Here is a 23,874-nt window from a genome sequence, read left to right on the forward strand (position 1 = left end):
TCTGCCAGTCTGATAGGTAAACATGTATTTCACTGCTTTAATCTGCACTTTATTAAGAAAGCAACTGAACATCTTTCATGTTTTTAAAAACCTAAATGTAGATTTTTATTTTTATCTTCAGAAGACGTCAAAAGACTCATGTGCCCATGTTACAAGTATGGACCGCTGAGAAACCGCATCCGCAAGAAGAGGTAAACTGATTCCAGTCTCTTGTGATACAAGCACAGTCAGCTCTTGAGTACCTTCTTATCTCTGATGTATTCAAGTCATTCCGTTTGTATACCTTAGCTAGGTTTCCACATTTCATTCAGAGCCGTAGGCATATAGTAGATTTTTAATAAATGTTAGAACGTAATGAAACATTCCCTGTTCGGGGATTTCAGATGTCATAGAGTTGACATATTTTTTTTACTTAAATGCTCAATTTGAAAAATGTAAGAGGTAATAAATAGCCTCAGGTAAACTTTAAACAGTCATTAGCACCATGCCTTTGTACTGTCTTTAATTGCAAGTTAGCTTACTTTTGTACCCTGTATTTTAGAAGTAGTGATTTTTAGTTTTGTCTACTTAACGTGTTATTTCTTCTAGCCTCCAAATATATATATTAATTATTAAAAATTAATGTCTTTAGTATTTAGATTGCCTGTGGGCCCAGATTCAGAAATTGAAAAAGGATCGCTGGCAGGAGCGGCACATCCTAAGACCTTATCTTGCCTTTGACAGCATCCTGTGTGAAGCACTTCAGCACAATTTGCCTCCTTTTACACCACCCCCTCACACTGAGGATTCAGTGTACCCAATGCCAAGGGTCATCTTCAGGATGTTTGATTACACAGATGATCCTGAGGTATGTGAACATCTAAACGTTCCTGTCAGAGGGCCTGTGTTGCATTGCACTTGTGGTTTAATCTTGTTTGGATTATGACTTCGATACATTTTAATTTTTTTATGGTTTAAGAGGGTCAGTGGCGATAAAGTGAACAGTTTTAACAGTGGGAATGAAGTTAACAGTGAATGGTATTACCTCATTATACAAAAAAATTATCTTTAGAATGTGTATATAGATTAAGAGACAGCACAGTGCAATTTAAGAGAGTAGGTTCAAGAGCCAGATTGGTTTGGGTTTTAATCCTGATTTACTCAGATCCTAGTTTTGTGATTGAGGGTAAGTTATTTACCTGTATCTCAGTTTCCTAATGGAATAATAATAATAGTGTCTTGTAAAGTTGTAAGAGGAGTAAGTTATATATTAATAAACAAAATGCATAGAACAGACTACATAAAGAATACTCAGTAATTTTAGCTATTAATAAGGCTATTTTTCAAGAAAAATACCCAATTTTAGAGATTATCCATCTCTAACCCTTATAGCTTGTCCTAGTCATATTATGTAATTATTTTTAAAAATAAAATATTTTTAATTTAAAAACCCCAAAGATGATTATAAGCTGACTTTATAGTTTTAAAATATCTGTGTTCTTTATTATGATTTCAAGGTAAGAAAAATATATAATTTTGATATTAACATTTAGTATAAAGATTTACATTGTGCCCTGTCCAGTGTGGCTCAGTTGATTGGCCATTGTCCCACAAAGTGAAAGGCCACCAGTTTGATTCTCAGTCAGGGCACATACTTGTTCCATCCCCAGTTGGGGTGAGTGGGAGAGGCAACCAATTGATATTTCTCTCTCACATCCATGCTTCTCTCCCTCTTTGTTCCTCCTCTAAAAATAAATAAATAAAATCTTTAAAAAATTTTACATTGTAACTGTTTTATTTTATACCTCTGCATTTGAATGACTGTCTTAACTTTAATAGCTAAGCAGCAAGCACAGTGATTACTGGATTTGTTCAGACTAGAAACTCACCTAAGTACCATACCTGTTGCTTAGTGCAGCAATTTTCAACTGGTGTACAAGAGGCACGCTGATATGTTGCAAGAATTTTTAAAACATGCAGTACCTGGCTGTTTAGTCAGGGGTACTGACCTTTCCTTGGGTTGTCAAATTAAATAATAGAACAATAATACTAATAAAAATGACAGGAGACAATGTATAATAATAGCCATCCAGTGCGAAGGAATCTAAATTATATCTATTTTTTTGGTCAGATTGGCAAAGATATAATAATTTTTTGGTGTGCCGCAGAATTTTAGTAATTAGTTTGTGTGCCGTGAGATGAAAAAGGTTGACAATTGCAGGCTTAGTGCATCCCAGTCAGTATAGAGCAGAGCTGTTCAGCCTCAGCTCAGTTGACATTTGGGGCTATGTAATTCTTTGTTGTGGGGAGCTGTCCCGGGAATTGTAGGATGCTTCGCAGCATCTTTGGCCTCTGCCCTCTAATTGCCAGTAGCATTCCGAAGCTAAATGTCAGTTGTAGAACCAAAAATGTCTCCAGCTATTGCCAGATGTCCTCTCACAGGCAAAATTGTCCCCAGTTGAGAACAATTGGCTTTAGAACCAATATTACCAACTAAGGTCAAATTTTAAGTTTTCTTTCTCCTTCTCTTTTCTGTTCTACCATAAATTGCCAGTGACCAGGGAAAAGTTGGTACATGTGTAATCTATCTCAGAGTAAAAAGTTGTCAGATAATTGGTTGTATATATGGAATTAGCAGCTTGCAACCCACTTTGCTATATTACATATATAATAAAACTTTTAGCCAGTATTATGTAATAGTTTAATTAGGTGTCTAATTGAAAGTCAACTTTACATTTAAGACTGTTAGACTCTGTGATTAGGTATTTGGATGGGCAGGGAATTAGAATGGGACCCCAAAACTTACTTCACCTGGACTATTTACACCTTATTGGTGCTGCCTCTATAATATGCCCATCGTCTTTTGCCAGAAGAGCATAAAATACAAAATATCTTTTCCCCTCAAAATGAAGAGGATTTTGAATATTTTGCTCTGGTCTTTGAAAAAAAATGTTTATTAAAAAAGAATTAGAAATTGTAGAGAAGATTAAAATAAAAGTCACCATTAAGAGTCTATAATAGTAAATAAATTTTTTGAACCTATTTGCTATGCATATACTTTTTAAAAAATCAGGCTTTTTTAAACACTGTAATGTGAATATCTTACAATGCATACATTTTTTTATGTGTATTTGAATTAAAATTTTCCCTCCATGTTTATTATGGAAATAATCCATCCTTATGGTTTAAAAAAGTAAATCAAACTGTATAGGGCCAATGATACGTAAAAATTATTTTGTTTCTTACAAGAATTGAGGTGGGCTATGTTAGTATGGTGTCAGATGTATATAAGAAACATTGCAGCTGACACTAATTCTGTTGTGGATGTAAATGAACGTGACAATGAAGTTTGCTGAAAATACAGAACTTTCATGCTTTCAAACTTATCCCCGGCACCTATTATAACATCAGACATAATAAACTCTCAAATACTTGTTGAATAAATGAAAGAATATCTTTTTTCTGGGTCTGTAGTATATACATTTGGTTTTCTTTCCAGGGTCCTGTAATGCCAGGGAGTCACTCAGTGGAAAGATTTGTAATAGAAGAGAATCTTCACTGCATTATTAAGTCCCACTGGAAGGAAAGAAAGACGTGGTAGGATTCTTTTTTTGTTACTTTTGGAGTGGAGAAAAGCTAGCAATTTTGATCATTTGATAAGAGTCAAATGTATGTTAAGTGTAAGAAAATCTCACTTCCCTGACACCCTGTCTTGCTAAAACCAATCTGCTGTGCTTTCTCAAAAGTCACCCTCAAAATAGTACTTTTCTGGGTGCTTATAATACTGCAGTGCTTTAGAATAATGCATATGATGCTAGCTTTTTTGTGTGGATGTTTGTAATATGCTATGGACAAATAATCTTTAGTCTTGGAAAGTTAGGTTTACATTTTAAGGTGGAAAGGAATACAGTCTTTTGGAAGTGGTTTACCCTATTAAAACTTCTTAATTTAATAAATTTAATATGCTTCCTCAGTGTTATTTTTAAACTCCTTCTGATCTTTCAAAGAGTTTTAGAATGCATTAAAGACTTTCCTTGTAATAATTTATGCTGTAGTGAAGTAACTGGAATTGAGAACATTTCAGAAAAGATTTCCTTTCCTTATATCTGAACACACTGCAGTTGAAACTGCTTGTTTGATAGTTCATGTATCTTTGTATACTTACTGAACTTAAATTACACTTTTTATAGTGCTGCACAGCTGGTGAGCTATCCAGGGAAGAGCAAGATCCCCTTGAACTACCACATAGTTGAGGTATGCATTCCACATGGAGCTTGCTTCTAAGTTTCAGAATCTTTCTGTAAACTTAAAGTGTAATCTACTCTTGGCTTATTGTTTTTTCTTGCTGCTTGTCAGGTACTGAAAGTTAACAGAGGAGCGAGGAAATTGCTGTCTGTTTTGGTGCTCTGTTAGCCATGTTAGGACAGAGAAAAGAGGAGGTTGAAACCAATAGCCAAGTGGAATTTTGAGTTGCCTTGCCTATAAATTATTTATATAGTATGTCTTCATTGATGGATAGTTATCATGGATACTGTAAGTTACCTCTAGCTCTGTCGATACATTGTCCACTTAACAGATGTATAAGTAGCTTAAATACTTTAAAATGTTATATTACTTTAGGTAGATAATCTATTTTCGACTGTTTATCTGGTCTCTTATTAGCATTATATGTCTGACTAGTATATTATTTTCCGTATCACAAGGTAGGGTTAAATATGAACCTTTATTCTTAGAAATCAAAAGAACCTGTTATTTGGAAGTAGGAAGAATGAATAATGCTTTTGACCCCATATTGAGTCATAGAGAAGAGTGATAGTATTTCTTTAAGTTAAAATACTCATGAACATACAGGTACGATATATTATTTAAGATACACATTTTGTTTTACTGCACTTGTTTGCTTTCTTAAAAGTACTGCATCTGTCCAAGTTTTACAAAATTTGAGAGTAAGCTAAATTTGACTCACTGACATGTCAATTGAAGTACAAAATATAAGTCATACCTTTAAATGTGCAAAATGTGTAGGAAGTCATCAGAATGAAGTACAGAAGTGTGGGAGGTGGGATTCAGAGGAAGGAATGCAGATCAGGCTTTAGAATTATAGGTAGGTGGTCCATACATTATATAGGGAGGGTGTAAACAAGTTTCTGAACAAGAGGCATGGCAAAGAAGTCCTGGGTTATCAAAAAGGTTTCTGGGCACCAGTTTTAAGTAGCAGAGTGGAATGACTTGACTTAAATGTTCTGTTTGCATCCTCAGAGTCCCATAAGTGTTTTTACTACTTAAGTGATAAGAATGAAATTGATGACCTGTGAGTGCCTCAGTAAATCAACACCTGTACTTCCAGAGTTAGAGTTTAATTGCATGATTCTCTGGGAGTATCAAATAAACATTAATATTTGCATATTCTTATTTAATAGAGTTACAGAAAGAAGAAATTTTTATTACAGTATTAAGTTTTAGATCTTCATTTTTTAAAGAGCATAATTTTAAAGATTGAAAAGTAATTCTTCTTTCACTGTAAATGTCCTGGAGTTAGAGTTTGCATTTAGAATGTTGAGGTCTTTCTAATAGTAGGCTGCACAGGTAACTGTTGGATTGAGTTCTGCCTGATTCTTTTGTAGGTGATCTTTGCAGAGCTGTTTCAACTCCCAGCACCACCTCACATTGAAGTGATGTACACAACACTTCTCATTGAACTGTGCAAACTTCAGCCTGGCTCTCTACCCCAAGTTGTATCCTTTCCTTTGCTTTTAAACATACTCTCGTTGACCTAGCTTTAAAAGATTATTAAGTATTTCCACTTGTGGGTTTAAATCACTTCATGAAAACAGTTTGACATTTCTTTAGAAGTTAAAAATGTGTACCATACAGTCCAGCTTATCAGCTCTCAGGTATTAAGAGAAATGGAAGCATGTGTCCCTATAAAGACTTAGGAATTAATGTTCATAGAAATTGTATTTGTAATAACCCCAAACTGGAAACCATCCAAATACCCATCAGGTCATGAATGGATTAACAAATTTTGTTATACCTATACAATGGAATACTACTCTGTAATAAAAAGGAACAAGTTTTTGATGCCAGCAATAACTTGAGTGAATTGTGAAATAATTACACTGAGTAAAAAACTAAGTAATTCATACTATATGATTCTGTTTACACAAAATTCTAGAAAATGCAAAGTAATCTAGTGACAGCAAACCAATATTTGCTTGTGGACATAGGTTGGGGGGATGAGAAGGGAGAATGGATTACAAAGGAGCATGGGGAAATTTTGGAGGTGATATAAATGTTCATTATCTTGACTTCATGGATGTATATGAGTCAAACTGATTTTACACTGATACCTTGAAGCTATTTTTAAAAAGATCAATTACATGAAAAGATGTTCAGCATTATTAGTCATCTTACAGACTTTTATAGAAAATATTATTTATTTTTTCTATCACAACTTATTTTAAAAGAGGGCGGGCAATAGTTTTCCTTATCCTTGAATTTACAGCTTGCACAAGCAACTGAAATGCTATACATGCGTTTGGACACGATGAATACCACATGTGTAGACAGGTACAGTGATTGCCCTATTACTGTACTGGCATTTAACTGCTTCTACTCCCTATACTTTATAAAAGAATTTTGTTTGCCTTTCTAAGAATTCCCGAGTTGAATTTTTTTCTCTCTCCTGTCCAAAATAATTCTTTATATAAAAATAAAACTCGTATTTGTTGAAATGTCACATTACACTTTCTAGTCTAATTTTCAGTATACTGTAATGCCTGTGCTGAGGTTTTCTTTCATGTCATTCATTGTTTACTTGTTCGGTGCTTTGGTATAGTTATATTTTTCCCACTGTAACTGGGTATGTAAGCTTTTAAAATAGGCTTTATACCAACCTCTATGTAGAAGTAGAGGCTAATACTGTATATTTATTATATATGAACACATAAGTATTTTTTTTTGTTTAGACATAGTATCTGCTTCTAAAATAATTAGCTTCTAGCCCTGGCTGGTGTTGCTCAGTGGATTGAGCACTGGCCTGCGAACCAAAGGGATGCTGGTTCAATTCCCAGTCAGGGCATGTGCCTGGGTTGTAGGCCAGTCCCCAGTTGGGGGCATGCAAGAGGCAACCACACACTGATGTTTCTTTCCCTGTCTTTCTCCATCCCTTCCCATCTCTCTAAAAAATAAATAAAATCTTTAAAAACAAATTAGCTTCTACATAATTCCAGCTTCAAGACTCTGTATAAAAGTCCACATTGGATTATTATAGCTGTGGGAATTCCATGCCCACTGTCTTTTGTGTGAAATCTGTGCACCACCTTTATTAACTGGTATTTCTTACCTTTGTCAGTTTCCCAAATTAGATCAGGACATGTATTGAATATTTCCCCAATTTCCATGATTTTTTATGTTCATTATTCAAGTTCCATATCTGAAAATGATCAGAAAGGGCTGTTTTGTGTCACTGACTTATCTTGATTAATTTCAGTGATTGAAATTATAGATGCATAAGGGGGTATGCTTTAAGAAAGTGTCTTCTGATTTATTTTCCCAGTCTAATTAATAAACTGCCAGTTGTGTTGGACATCCCAATGATGTCATTCATTCAGCAAACATTTATCAGACGCTTACAGATTTCACAGTTTCATATAATTTGCTAAGGTGAGCCCTATCTTGTTAGAGAGATCAGATGTATTTTCAGGGGAAAAGGACTTCAGTGGTACGTTTTGTTGTTTGTGGTGTAAAGGACACGGTACAATGATAAAGAACAATACTTTGGCTCTGCTGTTTACAAAATTTTTTCCTGCAATTTAATCTTTATTTTGCCTCTGTTTTATTGTCAATAGGAAAAATAACACGTTCCTCGGTAGTTGCTAAATTATATAAACATATAATGTGCTTGGCACAAAACAGGCACTCAAATCATATCTGTCATTCACTTAAAAAAAGATAGCACTGTTTGGAGTGAGGTAGAGACCATTACTCGTTGGCGTGGAAGACGAGTCATAGGATTTGCAGAGAAAAGGAGAAGTGGCAGAAGGTACTGCTCTAGGCAGGGGTATATGCTTGTCATTTAACTCTGAAATAGGGTTTTATTTGTCTGAGGGGTTACATAACTTCCTGGTATAAACTGTTAACCATTCATCTTTCTGTGTTCCTTCCTCCCACTTCTCTGAATAGGTTTATTAATTGGTTTTCCCATCATCTAAGTAACTTCCAGTTCCGTTGGAGCTGGGAAGATTGGTAAGTGGAGTTATATTTTAGCTTTCCTTTCTGGTCTACCATAATTTAAAAAGTACTATTAATATTTAAACCTATAAGAATATGGTCTAAATATTTAGTTTATATTTGATATTTATATATGTAAATGAAATAATTTAGGTAGAAACTTTGTTAGGTACATACAAGTTAGGTAGTGCAGATTCTGTGTAAGAACTTAATAAAAACTATGTTTCCTCATTAGGTCAGATTGTCTTTCTCAAGATCTTGAAAGTCCCAAACCAAAGTTTGTAAGAGAAGTTCTAGAAAAATGTATGCGGTAAGTTCTTTGTGTTTTCTCTTTAGCTTTAAGGTCCCCTAATTTCTGTGGGAAGATTTTTCTCTGAATTTGTGCTATATGTCCAGAATATAATTTTAAAAATTCAAGTACCTGCCTCTCTTCCTTGTTAGTTTTTAATCAATATTTAGGCTGAAAAAAATTTTTGGCAACCATGACATCTGGATTCTGTGTGAATTAAGCCAGAAAGCGCGCGCGCGTGCGTGTGTTAATTCAGATTTCAGGAAAGTTGCCAGCATAGTACAAAGAACTCTATCCTGTTCATCCAGGTTCCCTCATTAACATTTTACCACATTTGTTCTATTTCTCATTCCTTTCTCCCTCTGTATGTATACACTCACTTCATTGGTCTTCTTTTGACCCCTTTGAAAATAAGTTGCAGCTAACATCTTGTCCCCTTTAACAATCTGTTGCATATTTCCCCAAAACAAAGATGCTGTCTCACAACCAGCATACAGTCCTCCAAGCTGGGAAATTGGGTCTGGTACAGTAATACTACCCTGTGGTCCACGGATGCTGCTGAAATTTTGCCAGCCATCCCAACAAGGTCTATTTTTGTTGTTCTTTCTGGTTCAGAGTCCTACCTAGGAGCACATGTAGCATTTAGTTGTCATTGTCTCCAGATTTCTCAGTCTTGAACAGTTACTATAATATTTTTCATGTCCTTATCTGTTGTAAAGAATCTAGGCCTTACTTTCTTGGGTCGCCCTGCTATGTCATCATGACCAGACTCGAGTCATGCATTATTGGTGGTCTTCTCAGTGCATCACATCGGGAGGCACAAGCATCCCACCCACAGGAGAGGGCAGCTTTGACTACCTGGTCATGTCACTGTCTGCCAGGCTTTTCCACCTAAACTGACCCCTTTCCCTTTGTAACTGATTACTTTGTAGGAGGTATTCAGAGGTTACACTCATCCTGTTCTTCATCACACCTCCACTGACAACTCCTTTTACGTACCTGCTACCATTATGATGATTTCCAAGTGATGTTTCTCTTTTTCCGTCATTGCTTCTTTTTTAAGTTGGCATTCTACTGTGAGGGTGTTGGAGATTGTGACTTTATGCCTAAGTTGGATGTTAGCAGTGAATGGAACTGATGAACTCTTATTTTCTGAGGCTCTTATTTGTATTGTAGGTTGTCTTACCATCAGCATATATTAGAGATTGTTCCTGCTACCTTCTCAGCTCTATGTCCTGCAAACCCAACCTGCATTTACAAGTATGGAGATGAAAGTAGCAGTAAGTAACAAAACAAATTCTTCTGCCTTTAAAAAGTAACAATTCAAGTATTCTCTGACATCAGTTTTTTAAAGAGGAAAAAGATGAACTTCTTGGATTTGTTTTCTCTACTTGAGGGTGGTCTGTTACTAGCCACTGTTGTTCTGTTTGCCCTTTCATTTTAAGATTCATTTTGATTACTTAGTTATTACTGACTTATAATTTTTTCTTTAAATATTGGTGATTATGTTATATTCATGACATTGTTTTAACTATGCTGTGAAGCAGAGCAAGATGAATTTATAGCCAGAACTTACTAAAACGGAACTGTATATTTGTCATGGTGATGGAGATTACCATCTGATACCAGGTCAGGTGTGGAAACCCAGGTGTGCATAGGCTGTGTTTGACCAGTGAGGTTGTACTAGAAACCAGAGGGACTATAATTTGACCCGCTGTTTTGTGCTTTACACCTAATGAAGGTAAGGCACATGCACTAGTGATCACCTTGTCCAAACTCCAGCTTAGTTTCCACTCTCTCAGAAGAGGAGGAAAGGGAAATACATTGATTCTCATATTTTCAGCTTATAAAACTTAGGGATTTGAAGACTGTCAAAGGACAATTTAACTGTATTCTCATTTCCCTTCACCATCCCTGAGGAAGATCAACATCCCTTGTTCTGTACATTTCAGTTAGCTCAGTGTTCTTAAGGAAGTATTGAAGTGAGAGTTATGTCAGTTTTAGATGAAAGCCATTGACCTATTAAATGAAATTTTAACATGTGGTTATCTTTGTACAGAATACTGATCTTGGAATAGAGTGTTCTATTTTGAAAGAATTTTTTAGTCTCTCGGTTATTTATTCGCAAGAACAGTGTTTAAAACCTGATCTACCCACCCCCCTCCCCCGTTCTGTGCTTAGATTCTCTTCCTGGACATTCAGTTGCCCTCTGTTTAGCTGTTGCCTTTAAAAGCAAAGCAACCAATGATGAAATCTTCAGCATTCTGAAAGATGTACCAAATCCTAACCAGGATGACGATGACGGTAAGGGAATGAAACACTCCTTGAGTGGAACTTTGTGTAGACCAGGTTAGAGCATAAACGTAACTGGCGACATGAGCTGCTCTTAAATCTCATTGGCTGACCATAAGGCAATGGGCTCCTTTGGCCTGTTCAGCCTGCCCGTTGTCCCTAGAACCCAGGGCTGTTCTCCTTATATATAAAGAGGTCCTAACATCCTTATGAAATGACTTGCATTAAGCGTATAAAATTAATGCAAAGTAAAATATACTGTTATAATTCAAAGATTTGTAAGCATTCCTGCTTTCACTTTAGAGAGGTTTGTGAACAGAAAGACTTGGTGTATTATAAAGTTGGATGTTTTCTCCAAATTAAGCTATTATACTAACAATGTTTAACATTGACTATGTACCATGTAATTCCAGCAAAAATCCCTACGTTTTGGGGGAGCAAGAGGGAAAATTGGCAAACTAATTTATAAGTTTACTTGAATCAATAAATGGATAAGACAGGTGATGAGAGGGACTTGTTTTATCACACATAAAACATCTTGAAAAGTACAGTAACTAAAACAATGTGATATTGACCCAAAAAGAGACAAATAAGTAAAACAGATGAAATTTTACTGGGACAACTGGGTAACCATTTTCAGGAGAAATTTTTGTTTTGTTTTTGGTTTTGGTTTTTTGTTAGGTCTGTACATAAGAGCACGTTGATAGAAAAGGGGCTTAATCCAAATAAAACATTAAGCATCTTTGGGTTTTTTATTACTGCGATTTTGTTTGGGTTTTTCTAAGACACATGATTTTAGAGAGGATGTAATTAGAAAGCCTAAGTCAAAATGATGGTATTAAATTTAGACATTGTCAGACATCTTAGGACGTAGACTTAAGTGTTACTCTATTTTTTTGTACTAATTATCGTGTCACCATATAGAGAGATATGAACAAGGAAACCCATGTGGTATTTGTAAAAGAAATGGAACATGTAGAAAAATAAGAGAAACACCCATAAACTAAAGAATTAAGATTATGCTTAGCTTTATATTTTGAGTTTGAAATCAGTGGTCTTTTATTGTCTGTTGGGACTCAAAGATGTTAATGAATGTCTGACTTAGTATTTGGATGTGAGCATGCCATCTGTTCAGCATTTCAGGTGAGGGACCAAGGAATTGCTGTACTTATATTTTCCTGTCTTACTGTGGACTGTTTTTCAGATGAAGGGTTCAGCTTCAACCCATTGAAAATAGAGGTCTTTGTGCAAACTCTGCTACACTTGGCAGCCAAATCATTCAGCCACTCCTTTAGTGCTCTTGCAAAGTAAGTGTAACAAGAACATACACCCTTTCTTTAGGTTTTAGAATTTTGCGTGATACCAACAGTATAATCGTTTTTACCTGAAATCACTGAATATGAACATCTTAATAGTATTATGACATAACTTGATACAGTGTGTTTTAGTTTGTGGTAGCTAAAATCCTGGTCTTGTGGCTTCTGTCAGTCAGAATGGGCAGTGTGCATATATACATGGAATATATGTTTTTTCATATAGTAGACCCCTAGAGGAACTAATGAAAAATGTGGGTCCAGAGGACAGTCATACCTATAGTGAAGGAGCTCCCACCCTGTCTAGGCATCTTTCTAAAGGAAGTTAAGCAGAAATGAAAGCTGACTATATTTTTGTGGAGCCACCCAAAGGTTGGCTTCTAAAGACAGGGCTTTCTAACTCCTGAGTCCAAAAGAAGCAAGGAAATACAGACATTCCTCCAGCCAAGTGGGGAAACTCAGCTCCTCACCTCATCTCAGCTTCTAGGTCTCTGTATTACCTGCAGGGTTTCCACAGAAGGTGAGTCACACGGGATAAACTGTCTGTGTTTGAAGATGGTTCCTTAGCCTTCACCTGTCCTCACATACACAGTACACTGTATTCCTGGGCTATGATTTTGTGAGAAATTCCATACAAACTATGAATTCTAAATCATAATCATTCTGTTATATCTTTAATGGTTAACATTTGGTTATTCTGCATTTATATATTGTACTGTAAATTGAGTGATACTGAAAAGGCTTTGAGACATTAAAATGATTAATGAATAAGTTTTTATGTGTTACTTTTTTCCTCCCATTATCAAAAGGTTTCATGAAGTTTTCAAAACCCTAGCTGAAAGTGATGAAGGAAAGTTACATGTTCTAAGAGTTATGTTTGAGGTCTGGAGGAACCATCCACAGGTAAAAACTTTAATTAGATATGTTGAGGCTCTTATTGTATACGTATAAAAATAAGGCTATTATTACCATTGTTTTAGTTTGTAAACATAAAATTTGTCTACGGAATGGTTTTAAAATCTATACTTTTAATGCTGTGGAATTAAGAGCAAGTATTATTTGGTTTGGGACTGTAATATCTTAACACATTTTAAGTAGTATGGATACTTGTTGCTTGAAGATTCTACCACTTGGGTAGGAAATAGTTACATAAGTCTACCCAATTTCTGCAAACACACCCCAGATCTTTCAGTCCCAATATATTGTTTTCATACCGTGTATTATAAAGAGGCATCTAAGTAAATTGCAGAATAGATTTTGAGACTTTTTGTGATAAAACGTATATTTTTAAATTTTAGGATTCAATGGAAATTACATATTTTTTTAGGTATTATGTAAAAAAAAATTTTAAGTTTGTGTTACCATTCAGAGTGTTTTTGTTCAGTCTTTATTGGTGTTATAGTATTCTTACAATTAAGTACCAGAGCCAAGCAGAGGGCAGAATAAACCTTAAGGCCTAATGGTCAGATTGAGGGGTCCATAGGCATTGAAAATGAATTTCACAGCCCTCATGTTTTATTTTTGTAGCAATAGATTATGGCCTATGTATAGTTGTGATTTACCCTAATAATTCCTCCTCGTTGTAGATGATTGCTGTCCTCGTAGATAAGATGATTCGTACTCAGATTGTTGACTGTGCTGCAGTAGCAAATTGGATCTTCTCTTCAGAACTGTCTCGTGACTTTACTAGGTAATAGGAATTATTTCACAGAGTTCATATTCTTTAAGGATTGGTTTTCATACCATGAGCTCCAAATTTTGATCCAAACCAAATTGATACTAATGTATACTAATGATCCAGTCTGGTAGGATTGGACTTAACAAAAATACCTGGACAGTGGACATACAGTCAGTCAGGTTGCAGCATCTCTTAGGGACACACATGTAAGTTAAATCAGGACTCAACCAGTCAAGAAGAAATGCTGGTTAGAATCTAGGCTATTAGGAGAGAAGATCAGGCTGTGTGTGAGGGTCGTGGCTAGACAGTGGGAATGGAAAAGAATTCCAGCTCCATTGGGGACCTGGAATGCACATCGGGAACTGGGAGAATCCAAACGCACAGTAAACATCCTTGGGGAGATTGAGGGAAGCCTGGTGGGCACCCAGATGCCTATGAGGGAGGGAGTCTCACCTCAGTCATAAAAATCCTGGATTTAATGCGGAAGATTCATTTTAGACCCATTCCCCCTAAAGGAAAGGGACTTTTCATTAGGCTTGGTTCTTACTCATGAAGTTGAGTCAGTCTTTCTAATTGATGAGGACTGGGAAGCTGGAGTTGACATAAAATAGGAAACAAATTACTTGCAAAGACAGAAATCCATCACAACCTTTATCCTCTTCATTGTGCCTGTTATTGGCAGAGGACACTGGTCTAAAATAAACTGAGTTTTTAGGGTGAAAGGGTGTGATCTAAGATTATCATTCCATCTAAGTTGTCTTTCACAAGTGAAAGCAACAGAAAGACATTCCCAGATTTGCAGACTCTCGGGAAACTGGCCACCCAAGTATGTGTTAACTATTATCCTGAGTGATTTACATTTGCAGCTCATTTACTCCTTACACCACCACTGTGGAGGGGGGTTACATTATCCTCTGCATGTTGCAGTGCTTCAGGAGCTTTCCCAAAGTCACACTGCTAAGTACAGAGCCAGAATTTGAACACACGCATTCTTAAACGGAGGCATTGCTCAGGAGCTCCTTCTGTTCTTTAACACCAGGCCCAACTGTTTCTAACTCTGCAAAGTCTCCTCTGACCAGCCCTTCCATAGTTAAAGTGCTCAGCTCTTTTATCCTGCCTGCTAACATTCTAAACTTGGAGTTTTATAAACAGATTGTTTTACTCTCTTCCACTTAAACTGTCATCCAAGTCAAAATTTGTAGGACATACTCTTTTATGTTATGTCTTGGGGTTAGGAGACCTACTTTATAGACAGAAAAGTAGTTACAAAGCCACTTAAAAAAATAAACCATTTATGCAAAAAACATTTTAAAGCATCGACAAGGTGATCCTGGTACTTTTATCAATTTGCTGATAAGGTAACTGACTTATAAATATTTATCTCATTCTTAAAAGCCCAGTTAGTTTATAGCTATTGTCAGCTAATGAGTTTCTTAAATGTTGCAAGAGAATTGGCTGACTGTGTGCTAGTTAAATGTAAAATGAGCCTCGCATTTCCATTTTGAGAAAATTCCAATACTTACTGTTTAGAAAGAACATGTAACTTTTTTTCTTAAATGTTTTTTTCTGGCTTACCATTTCATTTCAGTGAATATGCACACATCCCTTCACTGTGAGTCTGTTAGGCAGTGGAAATAAGAAAAATGACAAAGACCTATATTGACTTCAGGAAGCTCACCTGAGTCTAACAGGTTGCGCTAGATGCCTAGGTGTTGATGGAGATGTATGACTAATTCTGCCTAAAGAGTGGAAGGCGGTGTCAGACCTTAAGAATGAGTAGGTTATAAAAGTTGAGAGCTCTTCTTTTCTATAAGGTATAGTTTAACATACAGTATCCAAATACCATTTTACTTTAAGATTGTTCGTTTGGGAAATCTTGCACTCCACAATTCGTAAGATGAACAAACATGTTCTAAAAATCCAGAAAGAGCTGGAAGAAGCTAAAGAAAAACTCGCAAGGCAACACAAACGGGTAAGTCTTGTTTCAATTAGTAGAAGGTCAAAAAAGGTCTATCAGAAACTTGAGAATATTGAGTTCATTACCTTAGTGGGAACTTATATTTTCCTGACGCCAAATTATGCCGAACTGTTTGTAGAGGTGGAGAAGAGGAAAAACAGGGGGGTTGGGGGGGGGTGGGGGGTGGGGGGTGTCTGTTGCCGCTTTCTGCTCCTCTGCGTCAGGAACCTGCTCAGGAAACCACAAGTCTTACCCTTCTATAGCTCACCATCTCTCAGTTAGTTTCCTGTTGGTCGTTCCCGGGCAGGAGGAGTGAAAGAGAACACTTGTATTTCTCCAAGTTTCTGCTGCAAGAGGGGAAAGAGGGAGAAGGCTGTCGATGTTTACCACTTTACCTGAACTGTGAGAGGAGGGAAACAGTCATTCCCAGGTTTACAAACTATTTCTCATATTTATGAGAAGTTTAGTACTTTGCCATTTGCAGGGGAAGCAGTGAGCTGGCTGTGTTCTGTGATTTAGTGTAATAGTCCTGGTTTTCATAGGATAGTATTTTCCATTGTTACACATATTTATCAGAGTAGATGGCGAAAACAAGTTTAATGACTTACATGAACCTGTAGCAGATTCAAGTGCTTCTAGTTTATAGACATACATGTATGTATGTATGTATGTATATGTGTGTGTATATGTGTGTGTGTGTATATATATATATATATGTAAACAGACTCACCGACCTAAATTACTGCAAGGTAAATGGTGTCATCTCCACTTTATACATGTATAAATTGAGGATCAGAACATTAAATAACTTGCCGAAGATTACATGGCTTATAACTGACAGAGTTAGGATCTGACCCAGGTCTGTCAAACTCCAGAAACTTTCCCTCATGCCACTCCATTCTCTATGGATATGTGGTATCCGATCCGGTAACTGCTAACCATGTGTAACCAATTAAAATTAAATACAATGTAAAATTTAGTTCCTTGGTCACACTAATCACATTTCAAGTGCTCAGTAGTCACGTGTGTCTAGCGGCTGTTGTGCTAGGCAGCACAAATTTCTGTAACATTTCCCTCATTGCAGAATGGTGTGTAGGGCAGTGGTACTCTAGGACTTTGCCTTGGTCTGGTGTTAGGAAAAGACAAACATGTACCTGGTTGCCTAGAACATAATAAGGCAGATCTCACAATAGGCGGTTTGTTAGAGCTAAAAGCAGGATTCTGTAAAAAAGTGTGAGGGGGTTCTGATCATTTTGTTTGAAGATGCTGTCATAGATCGGGCCTTACCAATAGTGTCATCTAGAAAGAGAGGGGCTTTCTAGGTTTGGCGGTGCCTGCCTTCTTGCTGAAAGGACCTTGGTATATAACATGCCTGGAGTCAGGTTCTGGCTTTGCCACTTGTTGGCTGTGTGACACTGGGAAAGTCATGTAACCTCTGTGCCTAGTCCCTTATCTATAAAATCATGACTTTTCTTATGCCTTTAAAACAAAAACCCCTAAGCAGATAGTCTCAGTTCTTCAGGGTGAGCTGGAAGGGAATTGTTAAAGCAAAGAGAGGTATATTGAGCCCATCATTGCCAGCAGTCTTAAAAACAGTCTGCTGTGAATTGCATGTCAGTTGTAGCCATTTCTAAATGATTACAGGGATGAGCAGCCTCTGGCTCTCGAGCTACATAAAGGCCAGCTGTGTTTTCTGTGTGGCCCTTTAGAGGATGAAGGATTAGCAAGTTGCCTCTCTGTCACTGCTCAAACGGCCAAATAGCGATTAATGATTGGAAAAGACTGTTGGTTTTTTCATTGGTCTTCTATTTTGCTGAATAAAGAATAGCAGAGTTACAAGAATACAGTACCTGTCCTCATTGTTTGCAGGTCCTATTTTTACAAACTCACCTACTCACTACAATTTATTTGTAACCTCAAAGTCAATATTCACAGTGCTTTCCTGGCCACTGGCAGACATGTGCAGAGCAGCGGGGATTTTGAGTTGCCTGGTAGGCTTGCTCCTACCTGAGTCGAACAAGGCACTCTGCCTTTCTTGTTGCAGTTCCCCTATTTAAAAACTGTCCTTTCCATGATGCTATTTAGTGCCATGTTATTTTGTGCTTTTTGTTTTCACATGTTGTGCTGACGTTTTTGTTTTTGGTGATGTCACTGTTTAAAATGGCCCCCAAGCACAGGACTCAAGGGCTGTCTAGTGTTCCTAAGCACAACAAGGCCATGATGTACCTGACTGGAAAAATACATGTGTTAGCTAAGCTTTGTCCAGGTGTGTATTACAGTGCTGTTGGCTGTGAGCTCAGTGTTCATGAATCAACATTATACGCCCAGAAAAAGGAAGAGGAAGTTCACCAATCTGTACATGAAGCTCTCCATCAAGCACTATAGTACCATCTGTAGTGTGTGATAAAGCAAAGGGAAAGTAGCTACATTTATGGATTTATGAGATGACGACTGATGTATAAAAAAGTCTAGTACAGTCGACAGCATTCTTGTGAGGCTGCAAGCCAAAGAAATTGAGTCATATTAATGAGGGCCAAGAAATGATAAATCCTTCTCAGCTAGTGTTTTAGTATAAAGAAATCCTGTGTATAATTATTTGTAAGACATACTAAATCTTCAGAAACATGTAAAACAAGGTTAAATATTGATCGGTTGATAAAAATGTGACAAGAGGCTCCCCAAGAACCTGTTTCCCCAAGGAGTAGGGGTTCAGTATTAACTAATCCACGGTTCACAGCTACTTCAGAAAATACAGCTGTGACAAATAACGTTTTCCTTGGAGCTCAAAGTTGTTTTCAGTATGACTGGAGGAAAAAATATGACTCAGTTAACCTCCACCAGGCTATCTTGTAAAAGGCATAACTCACCTCTGCTTTATAGCAAACACTCCCACTGCCATTACCCAAGACAAGTGCCACTAAACTTCTCTGGCCCTAGAACACGCGTGCGTGCATGCGTGCATGTGTGTGTTTGAGATAGCAAGTACTTTCCCTTTGGAATACAAGTCTTCAAATAGTACTTGACCAGACAAAATGCAATATTTCCCCTTAGTTGAAGGGACAATCCACTAAAATTTTAAATGGCATTTTCCTTGCTCCTTTGCATTCTGAAGAGAAGTGATGATGACAACAGAAGCAGTGACAGGAAAGACGGAGCTCTCGAGGAGCAAATAGAAAGACTGCAGGAAAAAGTGGAATCTGCTCAGAGTGAACAGAAGAACCTCTTCCTTGTCATATTTCAGGTATCTTGGCTTGGGACATTGATATGTAAAAAGAAGTAATTATTTATTTAGTTTTTAAAATGATTTTTAATCATAAAAGTACTACATGCACATTTATACAAGTTAAAAAATACAGAAACTTCAAGGAAATGAGGTAACCATATATACCTTCAAATTCTGAACATTTCCCCAGGCTTTAAAAATGGGGGGTGTTTAAGTTAAATGCCTCTCTCATTTAATCATTCCCAGTTGTTGATCATTTAGATGACTGTTTTCATTCCTGGTGAACATTTTTGTGCAGATTCCTCTCAACATTTCTTGTTTCTTAAGAACTCACTCTCTAACACCTCTTTAACTTTGCACCCCCTCCCAGCGGTTTATCATGATCTTGACTGAGCACTTAGTACGATGTGAGACTGACGGGACCAGTGTGTTGACACCGTGGTATAAGAACTGTATAGAGAGGCTTCAGCAAATCTTCTTACAGGTTTGTGCGAAACTTCGATTAGATAATAAACATCACTATTCTCGGCAACAAAGATACTCAATTTTTTGAAATCAAATTTGTCAGGAGGTCATGTAGTACCCATAGGCCCTTCAGTTCATGTACATTTGCTCCTGCTGTTGCTCATCAGATTATTTAGGCTTACATTGGTTCTGTATCACTCAGACTCCTAATTGCCATTCTCTTTGCTAGAAAGCCTAGCTATCATACAAAATGTAGAGAAAAACCCTCAGAGAACAGTAATTCCATGAACAATGTAATGATAAACTGCCCACAGCAGCAAGGTTACATTAAAGATTGGTAGGACAGTGGAACTAATTCTTTGTATCTTCAGAAAATAACAGCCCAAATCCTTATTTATTCTAGAAAAGTTACTAAATAGAAGTCCTAAAAGGAAAAAGTTTCTTTAATCCTCCAAATAAAAATTCTCTCTAGATTTAGTTATTGCCAATTAAAACAGGCCTCAGTCCTTTAGGGAGCTCTGAATATATTCAAGGTGCACATAGAAGAGATTATTTCATTTTCTGACACTTTCCACATAAGCTCAACAAGTCAGTGATTTCCAACAGGACAGATAAGCTATTTTTTAAAAGATAAGTTAATGAGGTTTGGGTTTCTTATTTTGTGGACTGTTTAATCACTGGCTAATTCTGTTAATTATTTTTTCCTTTGAAAAGAGACTATTTTAATGCTCTAACCAAAAAAAAAAAAAAAAAAAAAAAAAAAAAGATTCCAAAATTTTTCTTCTTACAATTCAGGGCCCATGTTTAAGCATAACAGTAGCAATTGTGCTATTCCTATTTGTAACACACACCACCTTCCCTTTAAAAAAAGAAAACTCTCCCTAGGTCAGTCCCTGTCCAGGCTATTTTTAAGTCATACCTGTGTTTTGTCCTCATAGGGAAGAGAGACCCAGCTTAACTTAGTCTACAGTAGTGGTAGCAGCAGGCACTGCCTGAAGCATGAATTCCATTTCCATAGAAGCTGGTTAGAACTGGACCTTTTTCAGTTATTGAACATCCTTTTTTTCCTCGTTTCCCTAAATTTTCTTAATGTTTGGGGCTTTTGGGGAGCATGTTATTCATAACCACTTTTTCCTGGTAACCCTTCCCATCATTCCACACATGGGTGCCTTACTGAGGGGAATGTTCTGCAAGATTGCTTATGTGGTTTTTTCCTTGACTTAAACACCCCCTTTTGTATCCACAGCATCACCAAATCATCCAGCAGTACATGGTGACCCTGGAGAACCTGCTCTTCACTGCTGAGTTAGACCCTCATATCCTGGCTGTGTTCCAGCAGTTCTGTGCCCTGCAGGCCTAAGGGTCATTTTTTTTCTCATGTCAAGATTTTTAAAAAATCTCATTTGTCTTATTTTTGATGGTTTGAATGCTTGCTTTCTTGTAGCATCCTTTCACTTTCTAAAAGAAACAGAGGACAACAGTGAAGAATATGGTATTGATGACCTGTAATTGCCCCTAAAAAGCAAATACTCCTAATGACAATGTGACAGTGACCATAGGATGTATTATATACATGACATACAACTTTTCTGATTGACTTTTTTTTCCTTCTTAAGGCACAAAAGATAACTGATTCGAGGTATGTGAACACTAGAGATCAAGCTAACAAAGTAGTATACAGAACTGATGGTGTTTATTACCAAGTAGCGTAGCTTTTCACCGCTCGTGGATAACCTAAGGTGGCTAAAATAAAACTAAAAATATGTTTTTTAAACTTTGGTCTTCCATGTTTTATCATCTCAGTCTACTTTAAAAACTAGTGATTTCTAACTGAAGGTATGTCATTTGAAATTTTCCTTTCAAAATAATTTTTTAAGTGTTCTAAGATACTACTGGTTATTATAAAAAAGTGTTAAGAGTAGCAGTCTCCAACTTTGTATGAACATAAAAAAATAACTTTCAAGATTCCCAGGTGATTTATGTTATTTTTTAAATTAAATCACAGTCACTGGGGTAGAACATATTAGTAATTATTAAGGCTCCCCAGGTGATTACAATGTGCAGACAAGTTTGGGAACCATTATCTTAGAGGCCCTGGTCATTTCCTCTGGAACTACTAGATTGGCTAAAACTTTACTCTGAATTAGATTTAGGTTTGGATTTTCTTTCTATGGAACCTGATCCAAGTAATACTAATTCCTGAGCCTGTTTCCTGTATGCTTTTGAGGCTTAACTAAGATAATAAATGAGAATACACTGTAAAATAATAGATATGTTTAAGAGGTTATCTGACATTTCAGATTTCTAGCATTTTTAGGCTTTCATTAAATCCTAGAAAAAAATTTACCACTAAAACCCCACAACTGGTAATATTTTTGAGTGTTTGTACAACATAGGTATCTTTTTTATTCTTATTACATCATAAGCATTTTTCTTATTAACATATGGTCTCTGGTTTACCATACATTTAGTGGCTCTAGAATATACTCAATAGATGGGATATCCTAGGATTTTTTAATACCACACCATGTAAGACAAGAAATATATTATTTACAAGATTAAAGTTGCATGGCAAGTAACTAGCAGAAAGGGGGCTAAAACCCAGGTTCTTGGCTATTTTATTTATACTATTCCTCCTTATATTGCAAAGTTTGGCTAGTTATACTTACTTGATCCAAATTCTAGAGGAATTTCTAGGTTTTCACCTCCTTTCTCTTGGATCCTCTCTTCATGTGTAATGGTTGCTTCTAACAACTGTTCACTGATGCAACCCTGCTCCGTCCCAGTCTGGCAGCTAAGTGTATGAAAAAAATGAACTAGTGACTGAATTTCAAAGAAATAAGAGTACAAGAGCTAACATTCAGCAATTGCTTTTTCAGAGTCTACACTAATGAAGCTCACACACAAAAGAATGGCATGTTACTACACATTGTACCTTGGGGGGGGGATCAATATTCTATTAAATTGTACTGATGCCGTTTACCATCCTTTTGTCAAAGTGAACATATACTTTGTTTTCTCTGATTTTAAATCTCCCAGGAATTATTTAGGAAGCGGTTCATATGAAGATAAGTTTTCCTTTTCCTGGAAAAGTATTTAGTAGTGATTTGTATAACTTGAAGAACTTGCCAACCTGGGTAGAACAGACCTGACTGTCATTGATATCTGGATACCAGGACCGTCTTAAGTTGATGAAGGCACACAGGGAACAGAACCATACCTCAGCTAGACAAATCTGTAACTACTGGTCTCGGTGACAATATGTGCTCATTAATGAGTGGCTGTTCTGTGCCATATTCTGCAGTCACAATATTTAATCCTCATAATAGTCTTTAAAGAGATGAATTATTATGCCCACCTGACAGATAAAAACAGGTCCACGGAATTACTTACCCAAGGTCCACAGCCAGTAAGTGGAATCTGAACCTAAATCCATGTGCTCAAGGGCTCTTTACTTCCCAGTGTGGCAGTGCTGTTGTCAGCAGCCTGAACCCCTAAGTGACTCTGTTGTCACCAAGCTGGAAGCTTTGTGTGCGTGTCCCAAGAAGATCTTATTGCCAATTCAGAATCAATTTTTACTGAACTATAATATTTAGCATAGCATATTTAAAAAATCACAAAAATATATTAAACATTGCTGTATTGACTACTTATATAGAGAATAATCAGTAATCAGTCTCAAGCCTCTGGTTTCACTCGTTTTTGACTTTTGCCTTTCTTGAAGCATACTCCAAGAGCTGATCTAGAAAGAAAAGTGAAAATATAAACTTCCTATTCTAGTTGTAGTAGTAGGATAAAAAAAGTTACATCAAAAAATAACTTGAAAGTATCCAGCTTATCTTAACCTGAATTTATTTTTGTCAAAAACAAAAAAACAAATGCATAAACCCTGTAATCAAACATACTCTGTGAACTCCTCTTGCCAGCTGTAACTATCTGGTGGTCCTTTTGAGATGGTAGGGCAAATTTTGACCAGCTGAACTTGATGCAGATGTCTGGGCTGACATCAGGCTGTAGGTTACCATTTCAAGCACAGAAACAAGCTATCTTCCCTCCCAGGATTATGTTAGAAAGTTACGATACAATTTATTATAATTACTGTTTTTCCATTTTAATCCAGACTTTAAATGGGCTATCTAGCAACGAATGTTAGGGCCTATAAGTAAACCCTACAGATAACAGAAAACATGATCAGACTCCCACACTCACGGTTGTTCATTCCTGTTAGTCAGGACTTGTCCGGGCAATCGCTCCCTAACTTGGAAACAAATACTATAGCCTAGAAGTCCTAACTCAGCCTCAGGGGTGAGGGTCAACCACCATCCCTATTATTTCTTGGGATAAGCATCCAGTTCAACCAGCTTCTGCGTTTACTAAAAGCTTGTCCTCCTACCTCAAAATACTCCCTTGGTTTCTTATTTCCGAACTTTTGTTCTCACCTAACAC

General features: G+C 36.7%; 1 protein-coding gene across 3 annotated transcripts in view; it reads left to right on the top strand.

Annotated features, from left to right (window-relative positions):
• Positions 1–21,202, top strand: part of NCBP1 (nuclear cap binding protein subunit 1) — a 33,751-nt gene extending 12,549 nt beyond the window's left edge. For 2 of the 3 annotated variants that reach the window (XM_090274458.1, XM_090274459.1), the window contains 17 exons: positions 122–191; positions 632–847; positions 3,479–3,576; positions 4,170–4,233; positions 5,604–5,714; positions 6,485–6,549; positions 8,164–8,226; positions 8,447–8,521; positions 9,677–9,780; positions 10,682–10,804; positions 11,997–12,099; positions 12,915–13,008; positions 13,692–13,795; positions 15,641–15,755; positions 18,853–18,981; positions 19,334–19,447; positions 20,675–21,202. In XM_090274458.1, the coding sequence (XP_090130584.1) occupies positions 122–191; positions 632–847; positions 3,479–3,576; positions 4,170–4,233; positions 5,604–5,714; positions 6,485–6,549; positions 8,164–8,226; positions 8,447–8,521; positions 9,677–9,780; positions 10,682–10,804; positions 11,997–12,099; positions 12,915–13,008; positions 13,692–13,795; positions 15,641–15,755; positions 18,853–18,981; positions 19,334–19,447; positions 20,675–20,788 (1,762 nt within the window). In that variant the 3' untranslated portion in view covers positions 20,789–21,202. The remainder of the gene's footprint in view (positions 1–121; positions 192–631; positions 848–3,478; positions 3,577–4,169; positions 4,234–5,603; positions 5,715–6,484; positions 6,550–8,163; positions 8,227–8,446; positions 8,522–9,676; positions 9,781–10,681; positions 10,805–11,996; positions 12,100–12,914; positions 13,009–13,691; positions 13,796–15,640; positions 15,756–18,852; positions 18,982–19,333; positions 19,448–20,674) is intronic. The other variant, XM_090274460.1, reaches the window with a different exon arrangement.
• The last annotated feature ends 2,672 nt before the right edge of the window (positions 21,203–23,874 follow it).

Source organism: Furipterus horrens, unplaced genomic scaffold (genome assembly GCF_987537825.1).
Source record: "Furipterus horrens unplaced genomic scaffold, mFurHor1.1.pri manual_scaffold_4, whole genome shotgun sequence".
NCBI classification, from domain to species: Eukaryota; Metazoa; Chordata; class Mammalia; order Chiroptera; family Furipteridae; genus Furipterus; species Furipterus horrens.